General features: G+C 33.6%; 4 protein-coding genes and 1 pseudogene across 4 annotated transcripts; 2 read left to right on the forward strand and 3 right to left on the reverse strand.

The window, feature by feature from the left end:
* Positions 1 to 912: 912 nt before the first annotated feature.
* Positions 913 to 2974, reverse strand: LOC100527929 (sm-like protein LSM5). Its single transcript, XM_003524744.4, has 5 exons — positions 2814 to 2974; positions 2656 to 2718; positions 2422 to 2545; positions 1328 to 1400; positions 913 to 1159 (listed from the first exon to the last, which is right to left on the reverse strand). Exons 2-5 carry the CDS (start codon positions 2687 to 2689, stop codon positions 1127 to 1129), a joined length of 264 nt encoding a protein of 87 aa, XP_003524792.1. The 5' UTR covers positions 2690 to 2718; positions 2814 to 2974; the 3' UTR covers positions 913 to 1126.
* Positions 2975 to 10900: 7926 nt separating this feature from the next.
* CAB3 (chlorophyll a/b-binding protein) lies at positions 10901 to 11963 on the forward strand. The gene has a single exon (NM_001248354.2). It carries the CDS (start codon positions 11026 to 11028, stop codon positions 11815 to 11817), a length of 792 nt encoding a protein of 263 aa, NP_001235283.2. The 5' UTR covers positions 10901 to 11025; the 3' UTR covers positions 11818 to 11963.
* An 876-nt stretch (positions 11964 to 12839) lies between these two features.
* On the reverse strand, positions 12840 to 17668 carry LOC100787588 (LRR receptor-like serine/threonine-protein kinase FLS2; annotated as a pseudogene).
* A 528-nt stretch (positions 17669 to 18196) lies between these two features.
* Positions 18197 to 19090, forward strand: LOC102659480 (uncharacterized). Its single transcript, XM_006579973.4, has 2 exons — positions 18197 to 18344; positions 18430 to 19090. Exons 1-2 carry the CDS (start codon positions 18279 to 18281, stop codon positions 19015 to 19017), a joined length of 654 nt encoding a protein of 217 aa, XP_006580036.1. The 5' UTR covers positions 18197 to 18278; the 3' UTR covers positions 19018 to 19090.
* Positions 19091 to 19132: 42 nt separating this feature from the next.
* Positions 19133 to 23824, reverse strand: LOC100788119 (LRR receptor-like serine/threonine-protein kinase FLS2). The gene is made up of 2 exons (XM_003524063.5): positions 20359 to 23824; positions 19133 to 19760 (listed from the first exon to the last, which is right to left on the reverse strand). Exons 1-2 carry the CDS (start codon positions 23501 to 23503, stop codon positions 19414 to 19416), a joined length of 3492 nt encoding a protein of 1163 aa, XP_003524111.1. The 5' UTR covers positions 23504 to 23824; the 3' UTR covers positions 19133 to 19413.
* Positions 23825 to 23853: the final 29 nt, after the last annotated feature.

A 23853-nucleotide genomic window follows, 5' to 3' on the forward strand; every position in this document is an offset into this window, starting at 1 on the left:
TCTCTCTCTGTATATATATATATATATATATATATATATATATATATATATATATATATATATATATATATATATATATATATATAATTAAACAACTCGTTTATAGTACCAAAAAGATAACTAGCTGTGTATAATTCACAGTAAATTTCCGACTTTCTAATACAACAAAAGAGTACAGACCAAATAATTAATCAAATCCAAACTACTTTAAATTAAGTTGAATCGTATTTCAATTTAAAATCAAACCACTTAAAAAGTTAATTTTTTTATATAAAAAAACTAATCAAATTAAATTATATTTTTTTTCCTTCTAAACGAATCTAATTCAACAGATAAACACTCCTAATTCAGCTGAATTGACACTGACCTAAGTAGTTCTATCGTCAACACCCCTCACAGGTGGTTGCCCGTTCTATGTAACCAATATTACCAAGCTTCATTTTCTCGCATCCAAATCAAACTTTGTGTTTACATATTAAAAAACGGGACCACATGAAAATGATAAAGAGTCCAATTGGCTTAATTATAAATTACAACCAAACTTTTAATATTTTATGAATTTTATCACTCAAATTTTATTTTGACAAATTTACCATTAAATTTTCATAATTTCATGAATTTTATTATCCAATTTTTTTTCATGAAGTTTACTATCTATCTTTTAATATTTTACAAATTTTACCATTCAAATTTTCAATTTTACACATCTTACCATCGCGTTAGTAACAAAACGATATTATTTTATTTTATCTGTAACTTTATTTTTGTGATATGTCAACGGCGATAAAATATACAAAAATTAAAAGAGTTAAGGTGATAAAATTTTCAATTAAGACTTGACTCGATAAGTTCATGCAGAAAGTGAAAACAGATAGTAACGGAAGTAGGAACAGGAATATAAAGGCGCACAACTAATTGTCACTCAGTAGCATTACTTGTTACCCTGGCCGATCCACAGTTCAACATGATGATAAAAGTTGAATAGGCATTACACCACAACCATGTGTATCATAAAAACCAACTTAAGGAAGTAAAAACCTAATGGCCTCAGAATCCTCGTTAAAATATAGGAATTACGTGCCTAGAGCAACATTGGAGAGTTAATATTGGTACCAAGTAGCCCTATTCATTCTGACTCAGGAGAACCACCGGGTACCAACTGCATTACAGCAGATAATTGTTAGTATCAGTATAACACTTGCGACGAACAACTGAAAATCGTGTTAGATTATTGTCAACTCTTTCTAAAGTTGCCAAATCAAATGATCAGATTTATTAATACTCCAATGATTCGAAGTAAACAGAAAATAATCGAATATTGACTTACAATGGCAATGTTGTTTCCATTGAGTAAAATCTGATCAAGCTTGGTTATCCGTCTCCCTTCAGCAGTGATTTCACTGTTGTATGAATATAACAAACCCATGTATGTTCATACATATATGGACATACTTATCACATAAGCAAAAGCTAGTACAAATCATGCCAAGATAACTAAGAGTCCTCTGTAAGTACAAATTCAAATAATCAAGTTGATAATCAGAAATGCTGCAAAGTTCCTCCAACGAATTTACACCAGATATTTCAGTCTTCTTAAACCAAAAAGAAAAAGAAGGAGCCCCCTGGGAAAGCTAAATAAAGTTTATTTACCCATGCTCCACTAGAACAGAAATATAATATAAGAAACTGATGAAGAAAAACAGCTCAATCATAGTCCATGTTAAATCATTATATTTGCAGCCTTTATATTTCTCAGTAACTTCCAAATGATAAAACTGCCAAAATGATTTTTTAGTCGGTGTTCCGAAAGACAATTTGTAAAATGAAGATACAACAATCTTTGAACCAGTAACATGATTGACCCATCATCACACCAATTTCAAGTAGAAATATAAACACTTAAAAAATCAGAACCATAAGTTATCGAAATACGACAATATAAAAACTCCAGTCAGGATATTTTAAAAGAGCAATGCTATTTTGCACAAAATACAACCAGCATGAAACACACGAATTCATATCTGGATGGTTATAATTTTTTGAAAAAAAAAATATTAATTAAAAAACTAACAAATATATGAAGTATCTTTTGATAGAATACAACCTTCGTGCGAATATTACGATATAGCTTTCATACATTTGAGCATTTCCGATTTTAAAAAGCAGGGGGATCATATTCATTCATAAAACAATTCCATCCCAGAAAGTTTAACAACCAAAACCAAACAGCATTCTAAAGGAGTTTTCTCTTGAGTAAAACCCCAATACATGATTGTAAATCTTGCAAACTGGTTGTCTGTTCCATTTTATAATTTCCCTTCCCACCCTACAAACGCATGTTCTACAGAGAAACAAGCCAATAACAGAAAAAATAATAACAATAATAATAATATTTATAATAGCAGTGCAGGTGTTACTCACTATTCAGTGACATCTTCAAGGACCATGTTGGCATAAACATCAAAGCCTCTAAGAGTACCAACAAGCTCCTTGTCACCCTTCATTATCACCCAAATTTTTGAACCTATACACCGGTCAATCAACTCTGCAATTTTCCACCACAAATCACATATTCTCTTCAGCACACTTCAATGCTACACTGAATACACTCATTACCAACAACAATAAAACAAAAATAATAATGAAATCAGAAACCTGATGGGAGAAGCTGTGATGGATTGTTGGCCATGGAAAATTAACGGCCGAATTTCTCAAACCCTGCGAAGGATACAGAAAATTAAATAATAAAGAGTTACGGGTTTTATTTAGCCCTACCAAAATGTTGTAAAAGAAAATTATTTATCACCACGCACAAGTTTGGTTCAGAAGAAACCGAATTGGTATCTGAATCTGAGAGAAGAAGCGAGGCCGGAGAAACAGTGACTGAGACAGAAGCTTGACCTAGTGGTGCTGAGGTTTGATTTCAATCAATTTGAGTTCCCCACAATTTTCATTTTAAATTTTGCCATCACTCTCTTTTAAATTAGTTTTTTTTTGTCTAATATATATATTTTTTTTGTTGAGACTTGAGAGCCGAATAATATTTGTTTATTATTTACCACCATTTATTTAATTAATTAATCTATTCTTCTTCTTTGTATTCTTTTAAAATTTTGATATTTTATTAGAATTTTAATATTTTATTTGTATTCTTCTTCTTTTAATATTTTCTTAAAGTTTCTAATTTTACCATTATTTAAATTTCTTATAAAAAAGCATAATAATTTAAGTTATTATTTTTATACCATATGTATTGTTTTTAAAAACTACAAAATGATAATAAAAAATAGTTTTATTTACACAAAGTAAACACATTGATAATTAAATTAACGTAATTTATTGACAAAATATGTCTAATAAATAAATATTTATTTAATAAATCTATTGCTAAAATATAAGTTAATAAAAATTATTTAAAAATTACTGATTATGACCTTAGTAATAAAATAAAACAAAAATATAATGTAGCAAAATAAAGATCATTAAGATTTAAGAAAAATATAAACATATTGCATCAAAAGTGATTGGTAAGCATAAAAAAAAAGAAAGAAAAATATAAACATTTGACATATTCTTTGATTATGAAAATTATAAAAAGAAAAAGCATGTACAAGTTACTTGTATTACTTAAAGAAAAAGTTACTTAAATCTAACTTTATTTAATCAGTTAATCATTTAATACATTATATTGTTTAAGAAATAATTAAAATCTATGCATATATCATCGAGTACTTGAATTACACCTGTATTACATTAATTAATTATAAAGACAATGATGATAAGATTACAAAATCAATTGAAGTTTTGATGATGTCATGTCTATTGTGTAATAGTTAAAGTTAAGAACTATAACTTTCTATGCTTGTCTTAATTTTTTACTTTGATTGCATGATTGTGTGTGAAATGCATTGTATCCTTAATGATCTTTATATGCAAACTAACCTTAGCACCGTTTGTGATTAAAAGGGCTTAGAATTAATTTAAAAAAAGCTTTGGATCTAGTCCTCATTTGTTTGCAATGAAAGAGAGCTAAAAAAAAGTGAATTGAACCGTGCAATGAGGTAAAACTCACATTGTTATACTTTACTTTGTTCAAAACTTTCATTTCAATTCACTTTCATTCGACTCTACCAAATACTATATTAAACTTGTTTTTGACATTCAAAAGTTTTGGAGTAATGGACAAATTAATCGATTAAAGAACATAATAATAAATTATATCGAAGTGCCTCTATTTTTGAATTTGAAATAACTTTGCAACTAATCGATTAATCACTTAGTATAATTGATTATCTAAACTTGAATTAATTTGACAAGGCATCACACTTAATCGGTTATCTATGAAATAATCAACTATTTCATTCTTATTGAAACCTAGGTGGTCTCAAGAACAAAATAATTGATTATACTAAGTATTAATTGATTAACTTTGTTTTGGTCTTATATGTATGAACTTTCAAGCTTTTTCCAACAACTCTCTTCAATTCAATTTATAAATTTCTAAGTTTCTAGAAAGTGTGAGCTACGAGAGTGCTTCAAAAGATTCATAATCATTCTTAAGATATCTCAACTTGAAGAATCAAAATGGATAAAAATGATCTTGATGTCAAGGTAGTCTTCATGGGTTGATAAAAAAGATAATGGTCTTAATTTTCATATTTTTCACATATTAAGTCATATCCTTTTTAAATTTTTTTATTAACTTCCAGATCTTGAGAAAAATTCTCAAGATTTGGGTTAAGTAGTAGATTTCTACTTAGTAATCTTGCAGGTTTCAAGATTAGTTGTGCATATGTGGGTTGCATATTGCATGTGAATTTGTGTGTAATCAAAATTTTGATTTATTGTGAATCCAAACTTAGGATGCTGGATATAGATTACATGTTGTAATCGAACCAATATAAAAATTAGTATGCAATCTTCTCTCTATTCTTCATCTTTTACATTCTTGTCACAAGGGTTCTCATATATTTTAGGAAATTGAATTTGCTTAAGAAATTGGGTAAATCTAAAATTGAACCTTGAGATTAAAGGAATCTAAACAATAGCATCACCTACTAATCTCTTGATTCAAAATAACCTAGAATTTTTTTTTTTACCAAAATGAGTTATTTCGCAGAACTAATTACCAAAATGAGTATTTTACAAAACTATTTATTTGTCATGAGTTTTTTTTATCATCTAGGAGACGTCACACTAAGCGATGCCTGTGTGTTTTTTTGTCCTATAACAAGAGGCATTACCCTGATATACTTCATCATTGCCAAGTATTTAGTATCGGCCAAGTCGATGCTAAATTACCTATTTAATAACTAAATTTCATGTCACATTTTCATTCAATTTAGTGTAAGCTTATTCGATACTAAATACCTGGTAATAACAAGGCATACCAAAATGGTGCCTCTTGCTATAAGACACAAAAATATTACAAGGTATCATCGGGGTTACGCTTCTTGAATCTTATGTGACAAAAATACTAATGACAAATAAATAGTTTTGTATAACATCCACTTTGATAATTAGTTTTGCAAAATAATTTTGATAAAAAAGTCATGAATCGAACCTAAAGGCAAGTTACCTTTCAAAAAGTCTATGAAATTTATTTTGGAAAAAGTTTTTAAATTAAGTGATTTTTTGCTTATTACTCCTATTCACCCCCTTTACAAGTAGTAATTTATCTAACACCAAGTTATTTTATTTTAATCGACAATTTTGAGTTTGAATCTAGATTATGCAAGAGATGAAAAATTCATTAATTCACGCACTTGGCAGTATTATTGATTTTGACCATGAAAATATTTCAAAGCAACAAAGAAGGTAATTTTTTTGGAGCTAGTGATTTCTTTCTTACAAGTTAATTACAATAAATAGCGCAACAAGCGTTCATGCAATTGCATGGACACAATAACAATTATTACTAGCTTTGAAGTTGAAGTACAGTATAGATGTAGAAAGTACTAAAAAAGGGTGATTGGCTCAACATGATCTATTTGTAATAGGAGCTAGGAAGAAGAAACCCAACGATCTCGAGGTGAATCTTAAGAATGAAAATATCATTACATTCACCAAAAATTTCATGAAAGTAAGAAGAGGTATGCCTTTGAATTTCATTTTCAGCATTTGTTTAAAGACAAGGAAGAAGGACAATCCAATAGTGATGACAATCTTTGTTGCTACTGCGATCAGAGTGAATGAGAAGGCTATTTTAGAGATAGAAGAATCTTTCCATTTGGCTTTCTTCGGTGGCGAGAAAAGATGTATAAAAGCTGCAGAAGCTACCAGAGCCATTGCTATAGAGTTTGTTACCATGAATGCTTTCAAGAGGCTCTTTGCCCCCAAAATAGGGCTACCTTTATGTTCACCATCTTGTATGGTACCTCCTAGTGGCGTAATCTCAACTACAAAGCTTACGGTTGCAATTGTAACCACTAATAGATGAGACTCATTTGCTTCCTTAGTAAACACTAATGTCTGCTATTATAACTCAACAAAGATATGTATAATTATCCAACTATTTTATGGTGCATTTGGGTTTATGGTATGCAATAACACTCCTATAAATTGAATTATTTGAGTAATCACATGTGAAAATCCATAGAATGAATCTTATTTCAGTCTAAACTTCGACGAACTCTTTATATTTTAAAGAAATTTAAGTGTATTTTTTTTAGATGATGCTTAAATATCTTGATCTTTACAAAATTTGTAATTGGTCCCTTCAATTTTTATATTTTTTTGTCTAATTTCACTCCTTCTAAAGTTTTAACATGTTACTGTTCATCCGATATGTTAACTCTGTTAGTAAATTTGCTTACATATGGTATAAAGTTGAACACAAATTTTGTTTGAGGCTTTTGTATCACAATTTAAAAAGAAAAAAATTAAGATGATAAATATATTTATTAAGTATTTTATTTTAATTATACAAATTTATAAGTCATACAAATTTATTTATTAAATATATTTATTTTTGAATAACTACTTGCAAATAAAATGAGTTAAAAAAAACATTTGATAATAAACGTGAGAAATGATAGAATCAGGGGACAAAATATGAGAGTTGTGAATAGTTTAATTTAAACTCTGGCAACAGTGAACCAATCTTTTGTGTCTCATCTACATTTTGTACTTTATTTCAGTTTCAAACAAAGGGTGAAAGAAAATTAATTTCATTCTTCTATCCTCCTCATGGGTGTTCTAGACTCATTCTAGCCCAGTCCGAAGAGACTTTTGAGGTTCAACTTTAAGAAATTAGACCAATGCATTTTGAGGATAGATGCAGGTTATAGTTAAGGTTGTCCTAACCTGATCAAATCAAGACATTTAACAAATATTTTTATTTTTATTGTGATTATTTATTAGTTAGATCATACAATTTTATATTTTTAAAAATATTTTAATTTTATTTTAATCATACAAATTTAATAAAATTTTAATGGGGTGGAATATTTAAGATGATAAATTATTTATATAATTAAATTAATTTAACTAATAAATAATTTATATAATTTAATAAAAGTGCACGTAACAAAAGGTTTAAATTGCACACACAGCACTTTTACCACTATTTTAAAGGCTTAACTGTACTTTAACCACTGTAAAATTCGATTTTTTTTAAAATAATGACAAAATGTGCAAAAAATAAATTGAGTGACAAAATTAAAAAAATTATAAAAATAAAATATGCAATTAAGCCTTTAAGAATGTGTCTAGTCAATCTACAGTGTCCTTCAGAAAAAAAAAAAAGTGAATATCCAATGTCGTGGGCCTCATTTGCTTGAATTTGGGCCGAAGGGCGAATAGTTTACCAAAATGAAACAATTGTGGGAAAGAAAATGAATTCATGAACAAAGTTGAAGGGAAAGAAATAAAAGTGGACAAAATTTAAAATTATAATATTTTTGGGACTAATTTTATAATTCATCTATTTTACATATTTATCTATCTATTTAGAAAGTTCAAATATTTTTTTAGTCGTTAATGACTTTTAAAACAAAACAAGTGACTCAATTTAACTTATATGTTCTATTTGGATAAAGGATGATAAAAATAAAAGAGAAAGAAATAGAAACAAATTTTTTAAAAGGTGTTATTTAATAAAATATTTTGTGTTTGTATTTTTAGCATAGTAAATTAAAAGGAGACTAAAGTTTCTACGGATGCATAGTTGGATTACATCCATGTTTTATTCACACTATTTTAATATTTTTTAACTAAGCAAATTTGAGGGGAAAATTATTCAGTTTTCAGTTTTTTGTATGTATTGAAATAATTGAATTAAAAAATTTTAATTTTATTTTTACCAAACGAATTAAAAATGATAAGTTTTTCTTCAAAAATTCTATTTTCTAAAAATTTTCACTAAAAAGTTAGAAAATAAGCTATTTTTTTGTTGTTATGTTTTTTGAATACATTAATTTAAATGAACAATAATATTTCTTTTTATTTTTTTTATGATTTTCAACTTTATTTTCAATTTGTAAAAAACTAATTAAAGCGACTACTCCTAAATATATATTTTTTAAAATAAATGGGCTGTTAAAAGGGTGGATGTGGAACTAAACCCAAACTCTAATAATTCAAGCACTTAACCTAATCTTGAAAAAACAAGTCATTCACATATCTTACACACAGTGACAGTAAAGGATAATAGGAGAAAACTTTTTCAAACACAACCAAATCATATCTAAAATTATTAATTTATTTTAAAATGTTTAAAAAGGGATGGGAAACATTAGAAACTTTTCACAAATATTAGTATATATATGTTGAATATGACATGTTATAATTTCTATTTATATGCGCAATCTTTATTTTTCTTTGACAATTCTTCTTGCGTTTTGTGTAAAAGCTAGCTTGGAACTAAGTTAATAAAGTTGTGAACTAAGACCACGTTTTTGTTCATATAGGCATATGGTCATAATTAAGTCGTCATAACTATATATATACAGACTGAGCAGTACATAAAATTCAACAATCTCCATCCATTTGGTACAAATTCACGTCACAATATGCCGTTGATAGGGAAGAAAAACCATATCCCATTTGTCCAAGTGTGACTCTGAGGAGATATCTATTGGTTAGAAACTTTTGAAAGGTTTGATCTCATATCACTTACCTTTTTGGATTGTTTTCTCTCTAAAGAAATATCACAAATGCCTCTTCCATCCAATAAGAGTTTGCCATTTAAGATTTTGGATAAGCTATATCAGCTAAATGAACTGTAAAATGGAACACGGTTAGAATATCAAGTACTGCATGCAATGTAGGGACCAATAAAAGTGGGGTGTGGCCGTAGAATAAAACCTTCCAAACAACTGTCAAGTATATATAAGATATGTAAAAACTTGGTATTTCATCATGTTATTTTAGATTTGTCTTCTTTTAAAAAGAAAAACTAAATCAAACGAAATCTATAAAAAATGTATTTAATTTTAACCAGTAAATTTAAGAAAAATAATGTACTTTTAAAAAAGAAAGTTTACGAGAGTTTGTCTTCTTTTTCAGTCTTTATTTTAAGTTTCAAAATCTAAGAATATATTATTTAACTAATTTTAATTTAAAAGTGATTTTTAAATTTTAAAAAAAGCTTATTTTATCAAATAACTTTTACTTTAAATTTAAAGTTCATTATTTTTATCTTTAAAATAAATTTTAATTAAAGAAATGAAAACAAACACTATCTATGTCTTATTACTTAACGATTTTTAATCTATGCTTTTTATAGACTTTCATTTCTTCCTCCTTTTGGCTATACATGTTCATTTATTTGTACTTTACTACATTTTTTTTTTATGTTGGGGAAAATAAAAGAGGCTAATTAGTGCGTAAAAGTCGTTTATATACGTATATCAAATAATTAATATCACATATAATTCTCTTACTTTATAATTTCTTTAAGTACATGTTTAATAATACGATTGTAATTTTCTTTTGATGTGCTGAGCCATGTGTTCAATAGTAATGATAATAAATAATTAAATTTTATCTAAAAAATCTCACCATATACATACATTATTTTAATGAAGCTTAGATTCATGAGTCTTATAATAGGATAACAATATTATCTTGATTATCTTTATTATTAGGCCGAGGGGGTACACTTTACATAATTGTATTTCAAAAGTATTTCTTCAAGAGTAAACAAAAGCTAGCACAGATGAAAAAACATTTTAAAAAAATTATTTGACCTTCATGTACGAGTGCTTTCTAAATTAAATAATTGACTGTATAGAGGTGCCTTCTAAATTCTCCTATATTATTTCAGCTTGCTTTCTTTCTTATTTTCCCCAGTCGCTCACGAAAATCTCCTATTCTAATATCTTGTGCAGTTTTGGCAATCAACATGTATTAGTGAGGGTGTGACTGTGATTACTTTGATTTTTGAAACTAAAACAATACCAAACAAAAACCCTCTGGTAACGTGAAGTAATAGTTTTTTTGGTACTGAAAGAAAAAAGATAGCCATGTATTTATTTAGTTTATTACAACTAACTATATTTCAATTTGATGTAAGTGCCCCCTCATTAAAATGGACCTGTGTAACCATCAACCTCTAGTTCGCTCTTTTCACCATTTGTCTCTCTGTCTCTGACTTGGCAATATTTGAAATTTTGTGGTTCTCATTTCCCTTAGTACAACACCAGATGTGGACCCAAAAATATCTCAGACATTGAAACTAAGGATAGCCACATAATTCAAGCCATTTTCCACGTCACCTCCTCAATGGAATAGCATAAGAAAATAAGTTAACAAACATATCTACTGGAATCCCATAGTCCTACGTGGAAGACCCACATTGGTCAGAAAAGCAGAGAAAGAATCTAACCCATTTAGTGGATTATAGGGGTGCCAAGTGTACCAAACAAAATCTGAAAGCCCCAATGAGATAGTAGCAATAGATAGGCCAAGATAAGAACCCCAACCACTTGAAGCCCATATAAATAAACCCCCACACAACTTCACTGAATCACTCACAACTCCATAACACAAGGCAGAAAGCAAGCTCATCCTAGAGTTTTAAAAATGGCAGCAGCCTCCTCCATGGCTCTCTCTTCCCCATCCTTGGCTGGCAAGGCCGTGAAGCTGGGCCCATCAGCCCCCGAAGTCGGGAGGGTCAGCATGAGGAAGACCGTCACCAAGCAGGCCTCCTCCGGAAGCCCATGGTACGGCCCAGACCGCGTCAAGTACTTGGGCCCATTCTCTGGCGAGCCCCCGTCCTACCTCACTGGCGAGTTCCCAGGTGACTACGGCTGGGACACTGCTGGGCTTTCGGCCGACCCAGAAACCTTCGCCAGAAACCGTGAGCTCGAAGTGATCCACTCCAGGTGGGCCATGCTCGGGGCCTTGGGCTGCGTCTTCCCCGAACTATTGTCCCGCAACGGGGTCAAGTTTGGAGAAGCTGTGTGGTTCAAGGCCGGGTCCCAGATCTTCAGCGAGGGTGGGCTGGACTACTTGGGCAACCCAAGCCTTGTCCACGCCCAGAGCATCCTCGCCATCTGGGCCACCCAAGTTATCCTAATGGGTGCTGTTGAGGGTTATCGTATTGCTGGTGGGCCCCTCGGTGAGGTCACTGACCCAATCTACCCTGGTGGCAGCTTTGACCCATTGGGCCTTGCTGATGACCCAGAGGCTTTTGCTGAGCTTAAGGTGAAGGAACTCAAGAACGGGAGATTGGCCATGTTCTCTATGTTTGGGTTCTTTGTTCAGGCCATTGTCACCGGTAAGGGTCCATTGGAGAACCTTGCTGATCACCTTGCGGACCCAGTCAACAACAATGCCTGGGCCTACGCCACCAACTTCGTCCCCGGCAAGTGAGCATGAAAGAAAAGGATGACTTGTGGACTTTTGAGAGTTTTTAGATTTGTGTTTGGTGAAGTATATGTTATTGCAATGTACTTCAGATAATGTGAATTATCTTGTGTATCCGAATCCAACTTAATGTTACTTGCTTTTTACGAAAACTCAAGTGTCAATTTGTTCTCTCATTTTACACTTCTATGCTTATGACACCAAATTGAACTCTAATTCTACTAAAACATGTTTCCCTTCTCTCGTACAAATACTAATAATCACACAAAAGGAAAGAAACAAATGGACAACAAAGTTCGACCATTATAATCAGTGTCATAGCATTTCAATTTCTTCTCCTCACTAAAGCAGGTACAAATATGTAATTGTAATTTCAACATCGTAACATGTTCTTAATGGAGTCTGAATTCTGAAGTTTGATGCTCACTCAGGTTAAAAGCAGGTTATAAAATTAGACTAAATTTTACAACCAGAAATAGAATCTAAGATACATGAAAGCACTTTGGGTTCTCCCATCTTCCTTCAATACAATGGAAGCCAGAATTGTCCCTCCCGATACAGCTGTGAACCTCCTCAAGCAGTCCTGTCCGTTTCCCAAGAATTTCCAACCCATCAAGACCCTTCTCAAACAGATCACATCACTCCCTTTAATTGGGGCAACACCCAATTTTCTTATTACTCTTCAGCTTAGTTGTTTTATTTTATGATATTCTTCTTTCTAGTTGTTAAATGCAAATGCAATCAGTTTGTTGAAATTGCATCATGTGGTCTACAAAAACAGCCGTACAGTGACAACTTCTATTAATAAGTGAAGCTTAAATCTGAAACTGGAACTTGTCGAGAAAAGAATTTTAAAAATATATATTTTTAATTTAAATTTCTAATTATATTTAACTGGAATTTATTATTGAACATGATAGAAACTTTAGAGCCTTTATGAATACAGAAAACTTGGAAGGTTCTTTCATGCTTCCGGGAAAAAGAGTGGCAAATTCCATTGTATACTAAACGTGAAAGAGTAGGATATATAGAGCAAGTGTTAGAAGAAGAGTAAACCAATAAATGCCAACTTCAGGTTGAGGAGGCTGGCTTTTGTGGATTGTGAATATTGTAACTTTTTGTTTATAGTTTTGCTAGTTTGCTTTATTTCTTAAAAGATTATGATTGCATGCTGTACTTTGTAATTTCCCTGGTTTCCACCGTGCAATTTTATTGATAAATAGATAAAGTATATTTGCATTTAACCCAAGAGTGAGGAGGGGGAGTGAAAAAGAAAAAGCATGCAACAATGGACAATGAATTCTATATTACATGGCTGTGAAGGAAAGCTGATAATTACCATACATTTATTGGAAAACATAACATGGATAAAATAAGGCTTTGCTGTTGTTAAAGACAATAGTGATGAGGTAATTGGAAAGCATTTAATATTTCTTCTTTTGAATAAGCAGCTCCAATGATTGATTGGTGGTGTTTATCATTTAACAAGACAGTGTTGTTTGAAGCTTCACATGGGAAGATAACACCTCATTCATATTTGGTCGATGTTCAGGATCCGGGAGGGTGCAACACAAGGATAACTTAATGAGCTCTGGACACTTCTTCAATGTCAACATTCCAGGTCAACAAAGGGTCTACAATATTGGCAAGTTGTTTTATTCCATTTGCAAGGGCTTTTTCCACTACTTCACGCAAAGTGATTGGCAAACCATCCTCTTCTGAGAGTCCTGTCGGTCTTCTTTTTGTTAGAAACTCCATTACTATGATACCGAAGCTGAACACATCTGCTTTAGTTGTTACTTTCCTCATGTAGGAAAATTCTGAAAATTACACAGCAAAAATATCCTGTTTAGAGAGTGGAATTTATAAAAAAATTTGGGTATGCTAAGTCAATAAGCTAGAGGACTGCAAACAAAGTTATATTTGATATTTAGAAAAACTTGGGTATGCATCATACGCAAAAAGTTTAGCTATCTGATTTTGGGCACAAACTTTAGATGAGGGAAAATATATTATCTTTACTATCAAAAGGGGTAGTGTTCTCCATGTTTCTGTGAATCTATCAGCAAATGTTTCTTCCCATTCCTTACTTACAAGTTAGTTAGTAAAAGTCACTAGTAGCAAAACCTGATGGAAAGCTCGCACAGTAAACTCATGGTTGGTTGAAACTAAAGGAAATGATAGTCAGTGTACGGGATATGCTGAATATGGTAATTCAGTCCCAATAGCTTTGCTTCATGTCTGGTACAATCAATTAATACTAATCCAGTGTGAATTGTAACCAATGCCTCTTTTCTATTAAACTTTGAAAAGGTAATAAGTCTTCTTGAAAAAAAGAGGGGGTGAAGGATGGGGGGAGGTCATAGCTGTAGCGTCGGCTATATTGATAACTAAATGTTTTCAAGCAACAAAATAAGAAGTTATGTAATCATGCAAGTCTTGATGATGCTACCTTCTCTGAATAGAACAATCAAATATGGGCTCATATGCATTGAATAAAAACAGCAAATAGACACAAACACACGTTCAACTCTTGAACTCTTCTTAATGCTACTTACTCTGATTAGAACAATTTAAGATGCAGGATTTACTCACCATACAAATCAACAAGAACTAAAATATTCATTTGAATCGCAAGTCTATCATGAACATAACTGTGATTAAAATATATTATGCATTGAAGATATGAGATTAGCAAAATAGGAAAGGCTTATACCTGATGCCATATAGCCAACTGTCCCTTGCAAAACTGCTAATGAGGAAAGGGTACTACCATCCTGCAGATGAAGACCAAGTATTCGAGCTGTCCCAAAGTCACTGAGATGAGCTTCCCACTCTCCCTCTAAAAGGATGTTAGAAGGCTTTTTAAATCACAGTGTACAATGGGAAAATCATAACCAGAGTGCAAATAATCCAATGCACTAGCAATAGAAATGAAAATACAAACTCTTTCGGATAATATCCACCTGGAGATTACAGACTGATCTACTCCTTTGTCGTGTATGATCCTATTCAAATTCCCATTCTCCATGTACTCTTGAACCAAAGCCTTCATTTTCCCACTCTCCCAGGCATATCCAAGTACCTTGACCAAATTCCTATGTCTCATCTAGCTCAAGGTGTTGGCTTCTCTCTTGAACATCTTGTCAGTATTTGCAGAGAATTGTTGCAAGTTCAATTTTCTTACGGCTACAACCTGGCCATCATCTTCCATTTGACCCTTGTAAACTGTGCTCAAACTGCTAGTACCAACGATGCTGTCTGCACTGAAAAAACCAGTTGCAATCTCCAACTCCTTTGGGTTGAACCTTTTAAGTGTCAATGCTGAATTGTAGTCTGGTCCATGATTTACACTAGCATTCTATTTCTTTAGAATTACAGAGTTTGGTACCTCTATTGAGAATTAGAATCACCAACACTAGTAATAGAAGTATAGCAAGTGATCCAAGAGCAGCAATAATAGATATGCATTTCTTGGATAGTGAATGTTTTGCCTCTTTACATGGCCATAGGAAATTTGCTCCACAAAGATCCTGGTTTCCCATCATACTAGATGCATTAATGTGTTCAAATATTCCAGTCTTAGGTACAGGACCTTCAAGTTGATTGAAGGAAAGGTTGAGATGCACCAAGCCGGAAAGGTTGGCAAAGCCTTCAGGAATTCCCTTCAAGTCATTCTGAGAAAGATCTAGGGAACTAAGACGATCAAGTTCTGCCAATGTTCCAAGGATTTTACCTTCTAAATGATATCTTGAGAGGTTCAAGCTTTCAAGCAAGTCCATATGACTAAAAGCTTTTGCAGGAATAGGACCTGAAATATTGTTTCCTGAAAAAAAATCAAGATTGGAAAGATTTCTGCACCCAGTAAGTGTTTTGGGACTGAAACCTGCAAGATTATTGTCTGAAATGTCAATAGCTTGTATCATTTCCAACATGCCCAACTCAGTTGGAACATTGCCAACCAACTGGTTATAAGAAAGGTTAAGATAGATCTGCATGTCTTGGAAGCATGCAATGACATATCTGGGAATTGATCCTGTGATCTGGTTGTGAGAGAGTCCAAAACTAAAAGCTGATTAAGCTGCCCCATGCTTCGTGGAATGGACCCATTAAGTTTGTTGCCATGAAGATTAGGAGTGAAAGCATCTTAAGCTTTGAGATAGAATCAGGTATTTGACCAAGCAACTTGTTTTGATGCAGCAAAAGTTTGGTTAGGTCTTTTAATTCAAAGAGTTTATCAGGTATTGTACCTTCTAATAGATTCTCATGTAGACTAAGCCCCTGAAGGCGAGAAAGTTTGGACAGTTCTGGAGGAATTTGACCTGAAAACTTATTTTCAGAAAGGGATAAAGTGACGAGTTCATTCAAGTTTCCAATCTTTGGTGGAATTGATCCAATGAAAGAATTTACATTCAGCTGCAGGCGTATGAGTTTAGACAGGTTCTGGATACCTGATTTTATCAATCCACTGAAGTTGTTCATTGCCAAACTTAGACTGATAAGATTCGAGCAGTTATGGAGGTCATCTGGAATTTCCCTCTGTCATATTGTTGGATCCAAGAGATAGGAAAGTAAGATTAGGAAACCTTGAAAAACCCTCAGGAATTTTTCCACTTAAAGCATTAACAGACATGGTAACATTTACTAGACTAGTACAATTGGCAATGCTAGGGGGAATGGATCCATGAAAGAAGTTGTCGCCCAAAATAAGAGACTTCAAATTATGAAGATCACCCAAGTTTGAAGGAAGTTCACCGAAAGAAGATTCTGGCTCATTAACAGATATGTCAAGTTTGTTATTGATGAAGGGATCTTCCCAGTAAATGCATTTGAATGCAGGGTTAGAACTTGTAAGGAACTTAGAGATCCAATCTCAGAAGATATTGTTCCCTCCAATATATTCTGAGAGTCCTAAATGTGTTAACGATTTCATCTGGAAAATGGAAGATGGAATGGTGGAATTCAAGTTATTGCGATATAACCTCAGAGTCTCCAACTGAACTATATTTCCTAGCTCAGGAGGAATACTTCCAATAAACTGATTTTCATATAACTCAAGGTTTAAAAGCTTGCTACACTTAGCAACCTCGGAGGGGATTTTCCCACTCAAGGAATTTTGGAACAATAGAAGGTATTCTAAATTTGTCAGATTTCCAATCTCTCTAGGTATTACACCGGATAACTTGTTTTGGCTAAAATTAAGAGCTCGCAAAGCTCCTAATTGACCTATGGAAAGAGGTATAGACCCTACCAAGTTATTTCCATAACCTAAAATCTGTGTAGCATTAACTAGATTCCCAATGTTTGATGGGATTCTGCCAGTAAGGTTGTTGAAAGTAAAAGCAATTCCCAACAAATAAGTGTAGTTGAATATGCTGTCAGGGAGGCTTCCATTCAAGAAGTTGTAACCTAAATCCAAATACTGCAGGCTTTTAAGGTGTCCTAATTCAGGAGGAATAGGACCTGAGAGAGAATTTCCAAAAAGAGATAGTTGAGAAAGGTGAGTGCAAAGACTGAGCTGAGCAGGAATGTAGCCAGTGAATGAGTTTGAAGTTAAATCAAGAACTTGAAGGCCAGAAATGTTTCCAAGAAAAGGAGAAATCTCCCCTTGGAGCTGAAGACTAACCAGGGAAACTGAAAAGACATGATTTGAAGATGGATCACATGCAATGCCAGACCAGTTGCAGTGGTGGTGGCTGTCAACCCAATCTGCAAGAGCCCCATTTGGGTCAGCTGTGATGGAGTTCTTGAAAGCTTTCAAAGCTTGAATTTCAACATCAAAGCCTGTTTCAGCATGGGAAACTATGGATACGGATACAATGGAAAGTACTACTATGACTGTAGTTAAACTAATCTTTTATTATTCGTGTGAACCCATAGTGTTAAACTTCATAGAAAAAAGACCACAAAAATTATGCATATTATTATGATTTATAATATATCTTTTATTATTTAAATTTACAAAAATCTATGCTAGTAAATGCCCACTTGTCCAAACACACATCCAATCCAATTGAATGTAACTTGTTTTCTAACATGATTCAAGTGTTATTTTGTTTTAATATTAAAAAAGAAAAAGTCACATTTATCTATAGTATATGAATTCATATTAAATTATTCAAAATCATATTAGAATACATTATTTTATATAATTACATGTTTAATTTCACCTTAAAAAGTAATTCTAGGTTCCAACTATATTTGAGTTGAAATAACTTTTCATAATTTTCTTATTCAATCAAAAATTGCTTTCTAAATATAAATTCCATAATTTCAAAATAGTTTTAACCAAAATCAATTACTTTAAAATTCAATTTTACAATGGACTTCCAAGACACACTAATGTTCTAGGGTAAATGAAGATGTGATAACCAATATCCCAATACTTTCTTTCTATCTAGTATATACTGCACCCCAGTGCTGCATCGTTGACAATATTATATTAACCATATAAAGGAAAGAAACAAATGGACAACAAAATTCGACCATTATCAGTGTCATCGCATTCCAATTTCTTCTCCTCACTAAAACAGGTACTATGCGTATATGAAGTTTTAATTTCAACATCGTAACATGTTCTTAATGGATTGTGAATTCTGAAGTTTGATGCTCGTTCAGGTTGAAAAAAGGTTAAAATTAGACCAAACTTTACAACCAGCAATAGAATCTCAGATACAAGAAAGCACTTTGGGTTCTCCCATCTTCCTTCAATCCAGTGGTAGCCAGATTTGTCCCTCCCAAGATAGCAGTGAACCTCCTCAAGCATTCCTCTCAGTTTCCCAAGAATTTCCAACAATCAATCAAGACCCTTCTCATTCTCAAACAGATCACATCACTTCTGCAAATGAAGCTGAAGACAATGATGATGATGATGACATTGAACAGTTAATGCAGCTCTTGGGGTTATCAGAGGTAAAAGAACAAAGGGATGGTGATTTTGATGAAGGTGATTCATGCCACTGTGACGGTGGCTTTTATGCAAAAATTGTTGGTGTGGAAGGGCCAAAGTGTAGGAAAGAGGTGCTGAGGTTAGATGGGTGGATCAACCACTTTATGAATGGTGGTGGGGAGGAGAAGCAAGAGCCTTTGAGATTGGCACACCTGCTTTTGGGGAAATCTGCTTTTGTTTCTGATGGTGCTTTTGGAGAATTGGATTTCCCTTCAACCATTCAAGAATTTCTTCATACTGATCCTCCCACTGATTGAGGCAAATCCCTATTTTGTTATTACTCTTTAGCTTTGTTGTTTTATTTTATGATATTCTTCTTTCTAATTGTTATATGCAAGTGCAACTATCTAGAAACTTTAGAGCCTTTATGACTAATACAAAACTTGGGAGATTCTTTCATCATGGCCCTTGGAATATTGGGCAATTAATGTTACATCACATAGTTGTGAAGGAAGGCTGATAATTTCCATACATTTTTAAAAACCCAAGTCCCCTGCTAATTTGTCATCTATTACTAAAAGATTGTGTGCATTTCATCATAATTGGAAAATACATTAAGACTTTGCTGTTGTTAAAGGCAACAGTAATGTGGCAATTGGGAGTCATTTGATTTTTCTTCTCTAGAAAGAGCAGCTCCAAGGATTGATTATCATTTAACAAGACAGTGTTGTTTGAAGCTTCACAAGGGCAGATAAAACCTCATTTGTGTTGGGTCGATGTTCAGGATCAGGGAGGGTGCAGCACAGGGATAGCTTAAAGAGCTCTGCCAACACTTCATCATGTTCTTTTGTAACATTCCAGGTCAACAAAGGGTCCACAATATTGACAAATTGTTCTATTCCATTTGCAAGGGCTTTTGCTACTACTTCACGCAAAGTGATTGGCAAACCTTCCTCTTCTGAGAGCCCTGTTGGCCTTCTTTTTGTTAGAAACTCCATTACTATGATACCAAAGCTGAACACATCCGCTTTAGTGGTTACTTTCCTCATGTAAGCAAATTCTGAGAATTACACAGCAGAAATATCTTGTTTAGAGTGTGAAATTTATATAATAAAAACTTACGGTGTACAAAGTTAATAAGCTAAGAGGATTGGAAACAAAAAGTTATATTTGATATTTTTTTTTAAAAAAACTTGGGTATGTATAGTAACCAAAAATTAGTTATCGCTTTGGACACAGACTATGGAGAAGGGAAAAATGTTTATCTGCAGTATTTAAATGGGTACAGTTCTCCATGCTTCTGTGAATCTAATAACAAATATTTCTGCATATTCCTTACAAGTCAATGTTAATGTTTTCAAGCAACAATTCAGCAAGTCTTCGTGATGCTGCTACCTTCATCGAATAGAACAATCAAATTTGGGCTCATATGCATTGAATAAAAACAGAAAATAGATACTACACACGTTTAATACTTGAGCTCTTCATTATGATACTTTCACTGATTAGAACAATTTAAGATGCAGGATTTACTCACCATACAAATCAACAAGAACTAAAATATTCATTTGAATTGCAAGTCTGTCATGAACGTAACTGTGATGAAAATATATTATGCATTGAAGATAAGAGATTAGCAAAATACGAAAGGCTTATACCTGGTGCCATATAACCAACTGTGCCTTGCAAAGCTGCTGATGAGGAAAGGGTACTACCAGCCTGCTCATGAAGACCAAGTATTCGTGCTGTCCCAAAGTCACTGACATGAGCTTCCCACTCTCTGTCTAAAAGGATGTTAGAAGGCTTTATATCACAGTGTACAATGGGAAAATCATAACCAGAGTGCAAATAATCCAATGCACTAGCAATAGAAATGAAAACTCGGACTCTTTCAGATAATGTCCACCTAGAGATCACAGACTGATCTACCCCTTTTCCATGTATGATGTTCTCCAAGTTCCCATTCTCCATGTACTCTAGAACCAAAGCCTTCATTTTCCCACTCTCCCAGGCATATCCAAGTACCTTGACCAAATTCCTATGTCTCATCTGGCTCAAGGTGTTGGCTTCTCTCTTGAAGATCTTGTCAGTTTTGGCAGAGAATTGTTGCAAATTCAATCTTTTTATGGCTACAACCCGGCCATCTTCCATTTGACCCTTGTAAACTGTGCTCAAACTGCTAGCACCTATGATGCTGTCTGCACTGAAAAAACCAGTGGCAATCTCCAACTCGTTTGGATTGAACCTTTTAAGTGTCAATGCTGAATTGTAGTCTGGTCCATGATTCACACTAGCATCTCTTTCTTTAGAATTGCAGAATTTGGTGCCTCGATTGAGAACTAGAATCAGCAAAAGTAGAAGCATAGCAAGAGATCCAAGTGAAGCAATAATAGATATGCTCTTCTTGGACAGCGAATGTTTTGTCTCTCTGCATGGTGGTAGGAACTTAGCTCCACAAAGATCCCGGTTTCCCACAATACTAGATGCATTGATGTGTGCAAATATTCCAGTTTTTGGTACATGACCTTCAAGTTGATTGAATGAAAGGTTGAGATGCACCAAGTTGGAAAGATTGGCAAAGCCCTCAGGAATAGTTCCCTTCAAGTCATTCTGAGAAAGATCTAGGGAACTAAGACGATCAAGCTCTGCCAATATTTCAGGGATTTCACCTTTTAAATGATTTCTTGAGAGGTTCAAGCTTTCAAGCAAGTCCATGTGACTAAAAGCTTCTGCAGGAATAGGACCTGAAATATTGTTTCCTGAAAAATCAAGATTGAAAAGATTTCTGCACCCAGCAAGTGTTTTGGGAATGAAACCCGAAAGATTATTGTTTGAAATATCAATAGCTTGTATCATTCCCAACATGCCCAACTCAGTTGGAACATTTCCAACCAAGTGGTTGTAAGAAAGGTTGAGATACATCTGAATGTCTTTGAAGTGTGCAATGACATCTCCAGGAATTATTCCTGTGAGCTGGTTGTGAGAGAGATCCAATGCTAAAAGATGGTTAAGCTTTCCCATGCTTCTTGGAATGGACCCATTAAGTTTGTTGCCATGAAGGTCTAAGTATGAAAGCATCTCAAGCTTTGAGAGAGAATCAGGTATTTGACCAACCAACTTATTTTGATGCAGCAAAAGTTCTGTTAGTTCTTTTAATTCAGAGAGCTTATCAGGTATTGTACCTTGTAGTTCATTGTCATAGAGAGAGATCCCCTGAAGGTGAGAAAGTTTGGAAAGTTCTGGAGGAATTTGACCTGAAAACGTATTTTCAGAAAGGGATAAAGTGACGAGTTGATTCAAGTTTCCGATCTCTGGTGGAATTGGTCCTATGAAAGAATTTCCATTCAGCTGCAGGCGTATGAGTTTAGAGAGATTCTGGATATCTGATTTTATCAATCCACTGAAGTTGTTCATTGCCAAACTTAGAGTGCTAAGATTTGAGCAGTTATAGAGGTCATTTGGGATTTCCCCAGTCATTTTGTTGGATGTAAGAGACAGGAAAGTAAGATTAGGCGACCTTGAAAAACCCTCAGGAATTTTCCCAGTTAAAGCATTAAAAGACAAACTTACATTTACTAGACTAGTAATATTGGTAATGCTAGAGGGAATGGATCCATGAAAGCAGTTGGAGTTCAAAACAAGAAACTTCAAATCATGAAGCGCACCCAAGTTTGAAGGAAGTTCACCTGAGAGGAGATTCTGGCTCATTGACAGATATGTCAAGTTTGTCAAGTTTGTTATTGACGAAGGGATCTTCCCAGTAAACTTATTTAAGTGCAGGGTTAGAACTTGCAAGGAGTTCATAGATCCAATCTCTGAAGATATTGTTCCCTCTAAGTTATTCTGTGAGAGGCCTAAATTTGTTAATGATTTCAACTGGAATATGGAAGATGGAATGGTGGAATTCAAGTTATTCCGATGTAACTTCAATGTCCCTAACTGAACTAAATTTCCTAGCTCAGGAGGAATACTTCCAACAAGCTTATTATCGGATAACTCAAGGCTTAAAAGTTTGCTACACTTACCTAGCTCTGAAGGAACTTTCCCACTCAATGAATTTTGGAACAATTCAAGGTATTCTAAATTTGTCAGATTTCCAATCTCTCGAGGTATTACACCTGATAACTTGTTCTGGCTAAAATCAAGAGCTCGCAAAGCGGCTAATTGACCTACGGAAAGAGGTATAGACCCTACCAAGCTATTTCCAAAACCTGCAATCTGTATAAGGTTAACTGGATTCCCAATGTTTGCTGGGATTCTGCCAGTAAGGTTGTTGAAATTAAAAGCAATACCCAACAAAGAAGTGCAGTTGAATATGCTGTCAGGGAGGCTTCCATTCAAGAAGTTGTTACCTAAGTCTAAATACTGCAGGCTTTTAAGATTTCCTAATTCAGGAGGGATAGGACCTGATAAAGAATTGTCAACAAGAATCAGTTGAGTAAGTTGAGTGCAAAGACTGAGCTGAGAAGGAATGTAGCCAGAGAATGAGTTTGAAGTTACATCAAAAACCTGAAGGCCAGAAATGTTTCCAAGGAAAGGTGAAATCTCCCCTTGGAGCTGAAGACTAACCAGGGAAATTGAAATGACATGATTTGAAGGTGGATCACATGCAATGCCAGACCAGTTGCAGTGGTGGTGACTGTCAACCCAATCTGCAAGAGCCCCATTTGGGTCAGCAGTGATGGAGTTTTTGAAAGCTTTCAAAGCTTGAATTTCAACATCCAAGCTTGTTTCAGCATGGGAAACTATGGATGCAATGGAAAGGACTATGCCTATAGTCAAACTAATCTTTAGGGACAACATCACTGTGTGGAATATGGTAGAATATTCAATGGCAGTTTGCTGATATAAAAACTGAAGTGAGTGTAACCTTTATATACTAGTTAATTTTCATTCATCCACCAATAATTTCAAAAGGCATGGCCCCCCATTTGTGACAGAGAGTGTTCAGTGACATGTAGTCAAGTCAAACATTAGCAGGGATTAATGTTACGTAGAACACAAACAGTGATTGTTTGGACAAGGACTCGATATCTTAAATTTGACTTACGAGGTCATCACGGTATAACGAAACAGGTTGCATCTTCTACCGATTGAGACACTACATAGAACACGCCATGTCAAATATAAATATATACGTATCCTCTAAGGTT

The sequence above is a fragment of the Glycine max genome, chromosome 5, assembly GCF_000004515.6.
Source record: "Glycine max cultivar Williams 82 chromosome 5, Glycine_max_v4.0, whole genome shotgun sequence".
Lineage (NCBI taxonomy): Eukaryota > Viridiplantae > Streptophyta > Magnoliopsida > Fabales > Fabaceae > Glycine > Glycine max.

Excerpts from the sequence above, each read along its gene's own strand:
- LOC100527929 (XM_003524744.4), bottom strand. The coding sequence starts at position 2,689 with ATGGCCAACAATCCATCACAGCTTCTCCCATCAG. Across the intron at positions 2,546-2,655 it reads ATCACAGCTTCTCCCATCAG|AGTTGATTGACCGGTGTATA; the intron begins GTTTCTGATTTC and ends GGAAAATTGCAG. Across the intron at positions 1,401-2,421 it reads CTTGAAGATGTCACTGAATA|TGAAATCACTGCTGAAGGGA; the intron begins GTGAGTAACACC and ends TTCATACAACAG.
- CAB3 (NM_001248354.2), top strand. The coding sequence starts at position 11,026 with ATGGCAGCAGCCTCCTCCATGGCTCTCTCTTCCCCATCCTTGGCTGGC.
- LOC102659480 (XM_006579973.4), top strand. The coding sequence starts at position 18,279 with ATGGACAACAAAATTCGACCATTATCAGTGTCATCGCATTCCAATTTC. Across the intron at positions 18,345-18,429 it reads TCTTCTCCTCACTAAAACAG|GTTGAAAAAAGGTTAAAATT; the intron begins GTACTATGCGTA and ends ATGCTCGTTCAG.
- LOC100788119 (XM_003524063.5), bottom strand. The coding sequence starts at position 23,503 with ATGTTGTCCCTAAAGATTAGTTTGACTATAGGCATAGTCCTTTCCATT. Across the intron at positions 19,761-20,358 it reads AGTTGGTTATATGGCACCAG|AATTTGCTTACATGAGGAAA; the intron begins GTATAAGCCTTT and ends TGTAATTCTCAG.